We start from the raw sequence: 6558 nt of genomic DNA on the forward strand, positions 1-6558 counted from the left end.
CACACGCCTGTAATCCCAGCAGCTGCGGAGGCTGAGGCAGGAGGATCACAAGTTCAAATCCAGTCTCAGCAAAGGTGAGGTGCTAAGCAACTCATTAAGAACCTGCCTTCAAATAAAATACAAAATAGGGCTGGGGTGTGGCTCAGTGGCAGAGTGCCCTTGAGTTCAATCCCAGATATCTCCCCCCCACACACAAAAATAGTTACTTTAGTAAATATTAGCTATTCCTCTAACACACTCACAATTTAACATACAATAAAAATATGAGTTCAAATGAACAAATACAAATGTATACTTAGCAAGGATGCAGTTCATTTTCCATGGCATAAATTTAATCATTTTTTGTATAAAAGAAGAAACATAGGGCTAGAGTTGTAGCTCAGTGGTAGAGCACTTGCTTAGCATATGTGGGGCAGTGGGTTCAATTCTCAGCACCCATATAAATAAATGAATAAAATAAAGGTTCATCAGCATCTAAAAAATAAAGGTAAAATTTAGATATGAGCTAATGGGAATTAAATTATTATAGAGAGTACCAGTTGGATCACAGAAGAATAGGAACATTCATTTTAGATCAATAAAATTAACACACATATGAAGAATCTTTAATATGACAAAGGTTGAAGACTTAATAAAACAGGGAGCCATAAATGATAATAAATTTAATAGAACTTTCTCTCAATGTTATGGAAAATTCAACAGCAATGTATGTTTTTCCCAACTATGTAAAGGCTGCTCACTTTGGAGGGACAGTACATAAATGTACCCTAAATGTCACAATGCAGAAATGATTGGAAACAGAAGCCAAATGTCTCTTAGTCTCTCTAGTGGTTCCTGTCGTCCTTGAATGCAATGCAATAAGAGTTCTTCTACTTTTTGCAGTGCTGATTCTTTTCAAAATTCAAAGTGCTTTACATAAGTATAAATTTTCAACTTTCCAAAATCATTATGAAATAGGGAAAGCAATTTTTGACCTAAGACCTTCAGGGACTCATTAGTTACTGAGTGGCAGAGTGAGTCTGGGGAGCCCAACATTCATTCCAGAGTTTTCCTTCAGCAGACTATAATAGCCCTCTTATTATGTGCTGAGAACTCATTAAGGCTTAATGGATAGAGTAGAGGAACAAAGAGACAAGTTTCCTGTTCTGTTTCAGGAGGCTGAAAAAAAAAAGCAACAAATAAATAACATCATTGTAGAGAGTTACAAGGGTTAGGAAGGAAGTAAAACGGGAACCAATAATCCCAGGGAATAGAGTGGTCAGGGCAGACTCCTCTGAGGTGATATTGCATCCTTGGAGACCAGAATGAAAAGGAGATGCATACAGGGTGTTAGTTTCCAAAGCATTTTTAGCCATCTCCTCTCTTAAGGGTACAAATCCTCAACCAACCTCTTAAGGTAGAGAAGGTTGATAATTTTTCTCATCCTCATTTATAGACGAAGAACTTGAGGTTCAAACAGGTTGATTGACCTCTCAAGGTCTTTCCAAGTAAGGGGAGATCCAATATCGGACACATCTCCTGACTGCAGACACTTTTTTTTTTGACCCCCCCAAGCCTAAAGTGCTTTTTGAAGGTAGAATCACATTGTATTCAGAGGCCAAGTTTTTAATCCATTGTCTGCATGATGAATTTCTTTCACTTGAAATTTAGATTCTATGGAAGCATCAGGATAACTCTAACCTGCTGCCCCAGAATGCAGGCACAACCAGAACCATAAGGACCTGGGGACCTGAGTCCTGAGCAGATGTGCAGGCACCCCATTATCACCAGGAGCCATCCAGACAACTCACTCATTATTTCAATAATTTCCAAAATCCAAGATGCTGGTGTGCCCACATTGCCACATGAAGTAAGAATGAGTAAATCGAACCTGCCAAATAGGAAGTGAGGAGGAACACCTGAATGCTAGAGAACAACTGAAAACCAGGCAAATATTTTCATCAACCATCTTGTCACTCAATTTTTGGTAACAAAGTCAGACATTAGCAATATAGTAAAGTTAGCCAAGGAAAAAAATATCTTTAAGTACTGAGCTACTAAATGTATTGATTTGATTTCAAAGTATTCTAATTCAAATTTCTCATTACAAGAAATCCACATGGGCAGCCCACGAAAGAAGCAAAATGTGGCTTTTATTGTGACCAAGGCAATTCAAAGATGTAGTTCTTATTTACAAGGAATAATTTAAGTTGCATCATTGATGTACTTCTGTAGGACATAAATAAACTCTAGAAGAAGCAAGCTGGTCCCCAAGTAACTTTAGACAGACTTCTGGGTTGCTAGCTTAAGAGAGTGAAATAACAAACATATGTTTATGGATGCATGGTTACATCAACAAAGCCACGTTCTGTTACTACTATGCAGATGTATGTATATATATATATATATATATATACATATATAATATGCACTACATAACATTCATATCCAAGATATGTGCATACATGATGTATTTTGTGTAGATGCATTCCTGCATTTGTGCAACTAAAGTGACTGAAAACAAAATCTTAATGGAAGAAAACAAAGGATGAATAAAAGGTAAAAAAAAAATGTGGGTATAAATTAAAACTAATCTCTGAAATTTGACCCTTAGTATTTGGAATCTGAAAACATTTCAACCGAAAACAAGTACAAAGGATGACAACAGAATTTAGTTTTAGTAAATGTTATAATTGTAGGCGGGCAGGGCACTTCTCCCTTCTGAATCCTACAATGGACCTTTTTTTTGGGGGGTGGGGGGTACTGGGGATTGAACTCAGGAGCACTGAATCACATCCCCAGCCCTATTTTGTATTTATTTAGAGACAGGGTCTCATGGAATTGCTTAGTGCCTAATTTTTGCTGAGGCTGGCTTGATCCTCCTGCTTCAGCCTCCCAAGCTGCTAGGATCACAGTCATGTGCCACCCCTACAACAGATTTTACTGGGCCTTCAAGGACTCTTATTAAGCCCCAGAGATAGTTCTGCAAAATGATCATCTTAGTATTTCTCTCTTAGCCCCATTTAAAAAGTGAAAGTGGGATTTAGATAGGGACAAGAATTTAAGAAAAAGGCCACATCAAAAATTGAAGCAATTTCACCATGAAATAAGTGTCACAAATACTATAAATACTTCTTGTTTTTATTAAGACAATGTAGACATATAACACACCATATTGTAGTTCCTAAAATGCAGCCAGACCACTTATTGATGGCCAATAAATTACTTCACTCATATGATAGATACAAATGATCCATTCAAGTACAGTTAATAGCATAGTATCAAGATATCATGCAAGCAGCTTGCATAAATACACGAGTGATAACAGCACTCTCAGTCTCTTCTGTGACTTTTAAACATGAAAACTTTCTTACTCCAAATTCCAAAATGTGGAACAGGGAGTGTTTTCATATAAAATACATTTGAAATCTTTTAAACCCTTAAAAAGGGATCTAACCCACCTGCAACATACACTCATAATTCATCTTCTTAGTTACAAAATCAAATATGTATTCTTTGTCATCTCATGTGGTCAGGTGTGAATATTTCACTGATTCCAACAACAGCAAACAGCTAAATTCAAAATAATATCTTTTCTGATAAATGTATAATGTATGTATGTATGTTTGTATGTACTTATATATATGTATGTCTTGGTAGTCAAAGAAAGGCTATCAGTTAACTTCATCTTTGGGCACTATTTCATATTTTACCAGACAGTTGGAAGTCACTTAATGTTTCACAGTATAAAAACTTGAATCAATTACCAACAAGCTTTTATTTTCTGCTCTTAATTTCAAAATGTATTTGAATCAGAGGTATGAGAGAAATGTCATCACTTATAACAACTTTTCTGGAAATCTTAATGTACAAAAATTTCCAGATTTATCTATTCAAAAATAAATTATTTTTTAAATGAAATTAAGAAAAAAGACGGGAAAGGGGAAGCCTGTAGTTTATATTCTTCGTGAATAGCTTTCAATATCTTCCAGGTGGGGGCAACAGTCAGTCAGTTTTGAGAGAAGGGAGATCAGGCTTTTTAAACTCCCTGAGTCCAGTTACAGAAGATGAAATGACTTCCTGGCAGTAACACCGTAAGACAACCGCAAGCTTTCAGAAGATTGGACTTCTGGGCTCTGCTCCAGACCCCGGGAGGTGGGTAGCAGGATCATTGCCTTTTGCAAGCCGCAGTCCCATCTCGGTGGAGTCGGACGACTGCTCTGAACGCGCACGCGTGCTACGCACCTGCCCAATAACGCACAGATGCCCACAGCTGCTAAGTCCAGTAGCCACCACGTTCACGCCCTAGCTGTGTCCCCGGGGAGTGTAAGTCACTCTCAGCGCTCAGGATCTCTCCCTTTTCAGGACCGCCGGGAAACAAGAAAACCTTTCTCTCACTTTAACTTCTCTCATTCTTCCTTTGGGCAAATCAAGGCCATTCACAACCGCTATGGACCAGTACGTGCGCTCACCTGCACCCTTCAAGAAACTCTCAAGTTCCAGCCTCCAGAAAATCAGCTTTCGGGAGGGCTGACTGAGGACTCTCTTCTTTCCTCCTGATTGTAAATCCTCAGATTTTGGGAAGGGACAGCCGCGCACTCTGGAATGATGGGGTGGTGCACGAAAGGGAAAAAGAAACGCCCCACCAGCCGGTTCACCAGCATCCTCGCCTCTTGAGTTTTCCTCTCCTTTCCGCAAAGGAGGTGGGGCGTAGAAAGTCCGTGAGGCAGAAAACCTTGGTGGCCAGGCGGCTGAGGGTGGGGGACGGTGCGACTGGAGCGTCCTAGGGTCACCGGGAGAGGGAGAAGCTCGAGTGTACTGAGTCAAAGGCCCACTCCTCTTTGGCTGCGCGAGGCAGGCGGTGCAGGCATAGAGACCAGTGTGCTGCCCAGCTACGTGTCGCTCCTCCGTGCGCCGCCGGGTGCCGCAGCTGCCCGCGTCCTCGGGCCACCGCCGCCGCTTCCAGCCGAGCTGGCGGCCGCACCCTCGGGCCGATACTTGAGCCAGCAGATAACCCAGGTGACAACGACTGAGAAGAGCGCCAAGATGCTGGCCACCGACAGACAGATGGGCCCCACAGGCGAGGGTGAAGGCGACCCAGTCGCCGGGGCATCGCCAGGGGGCGCTCCGCTTCCAGGGGGTCCCCCGCCACCACCGCCACCGTAGTGGTTGACGAAGATGAGGCCAGTGAAGAGCAGCACCACCATGGAGAGAAAAGAAAAAACCACGCACACGCAGCCGGCGGTGAGCGCAGCGCGCTTGCAGTTCTGGCAGCTGTCGTAGGCGCCCGGGGCGCGCAGACCCGGGCGGGCTCGAGGTCCCGGGGCGGTGTCCTCCGCAGGTGGCGTTGGCTGCGGGGCCGGGGCAGGCGGCTGGGGTGCCGCAGGCTCTGCGCGGCGTGTTGGCAGCGGCGGGAGGCGGTCCTGGGGTAGCGGGTCTTGAGCCGCGCGCAGAGCTAGCGGGAAGGCCTCGGCGAGCTTGGTGTTATTGGGCAAGGCTTGCACGCGGCTGTCGGGCAGCGGCGTGCGGTGGCGGCACACCGGGCACGCGATGGCGCCGGGAGGATCGTGCCAGGGCGGGGGGCGCTGCGCGCGTTCAGGCGCAGCGCTGGAGGCGGCGGCGGCGGCGGCGGCGGCGCGGAGCTGTAGCTGGCTTAGGCACTCCTGGCAGAAGGTGTGCAGGCACGCCAGCAGCTTAGGCGCGCGCCGGTCCGCATCGAAGTAGTTGTAGCAGATTTTGCACTCGTAGTCTTCAAGAGGTGCAAGGCCTGGGGCCGTAGCGGTGGCGTTCCGGGGTCTCCTATCCCCGCGGTCCCGGCCTCCAGCCGCCGCGCCCCCTGCTCCGGCCCGGCTCCCGGGGCTGCTGCTGGGGCTCTGTTCGCTGCCGCCGCTGTCGTTTGCTGGCGCTGCCATGGCATGATCCGCCCCTCATTGGGGGCAAGGTGAGTCGCCTTCCTCCCCCTGCGTTGCCGCCTCGGCTCCAGGCGGGGAGGAGGCGCTTCTGCCTCCCCCCCTGACTGCTGTCGCCTGGCGGGGGAGGCACCGCTGGCTGGGCCGGGCGGGGGCGCAACGGCAACCGCCTCCCTCTCCAGTCCACCCCACCCCGCCCCGCTCCGCCCCCACGCGAGCGCCCGGGTCCCTCCCTGTCCCCCGGCGCCTCTCTGCGGTCCCCTCCGGCCCCCTCAAGGCATCTCTTCTGGCTTTGGATACCGGGTTTTGTTGGACTTGGAAATGGGAGTAGAGGGCGGCTGGGAGGCGGCGCGGGAAAGCATTTGGGGGTGTAGCTGTTTAAGGATGTTGCGTTTTTGTAGGTGCCAACCACCCCCCTCCCCCCAGGTTGATGGTGGGAAACCCGGACCTGTTTTTCCTTTTCCCTCTTCCTCAACACGCGCCTACTCCCACCCTTCTTTTTTATTCTGCTTATCCTCCTGTCTGGGGCTGGGTCCCTGGCGGAGCCTCCTCTCCCCCACCAGCAAGAGCTCACCGGTGATGTAATGCGGGGCCCGCGCAGGGAGGGGAAGCGACAGCCTCAGCAGCCTGGCAGCAGCGTTGCCTTCCCTTGGTGATCTCATTTCTCCGT

At 47.2% G+C, this 6558-nt stretch overlaps 1 protein-coding gene across 1 annotated transcript; it reads right to left on the reverse strand.

Moving 5' to 3' along the window:
* Positions 1-3099: 3099 nt before the first annotated feature.
* On the reverse strand, positions 3100-6075 carry Rnf228 (ring finger protein 228). The gene has a single exon (XM_040267899.2). The coding sequence runs from the start codon at positions 5889-5891 to the stop codon at positions 4872-4874; it is 1020 nt and encodes a 339-aa protein (XP_040123833.2). The 5' UTR covers positions 5892-6075; the 3' UTR covers positions 3100-4871.
* Positions 6076-6558: the final 483 nt, after the last annotated feature.

Source organism: Ictidomys tridecemlineatus, chromosome 7 (assembly GCF_052094955.1).
Source record: "Ictidomys tridecemlineatus isolate mIctTri1 chromosome 7, mIctTri1.hap1, whole genome shotgun sequence".
In the NCBI taxonomy this organism is placed as follows: domain Eukaryota; kingdom Metazoa; phylum Chordata; class Mammalia; order Rodentia; family Sciuridae; genus Ictidomys; species Ictidomys tridecemlineatus.

What these genes read in the sequence shown, in the direction of transcription:
- Rnf228 (XM_040267899.2), bottom strand. Translation starts at nt 5,891, where the DNA reads ATGGCAGCGCCAGCAAACGACAGCGGCGGCAGCGAACAGAGCCCCAGC.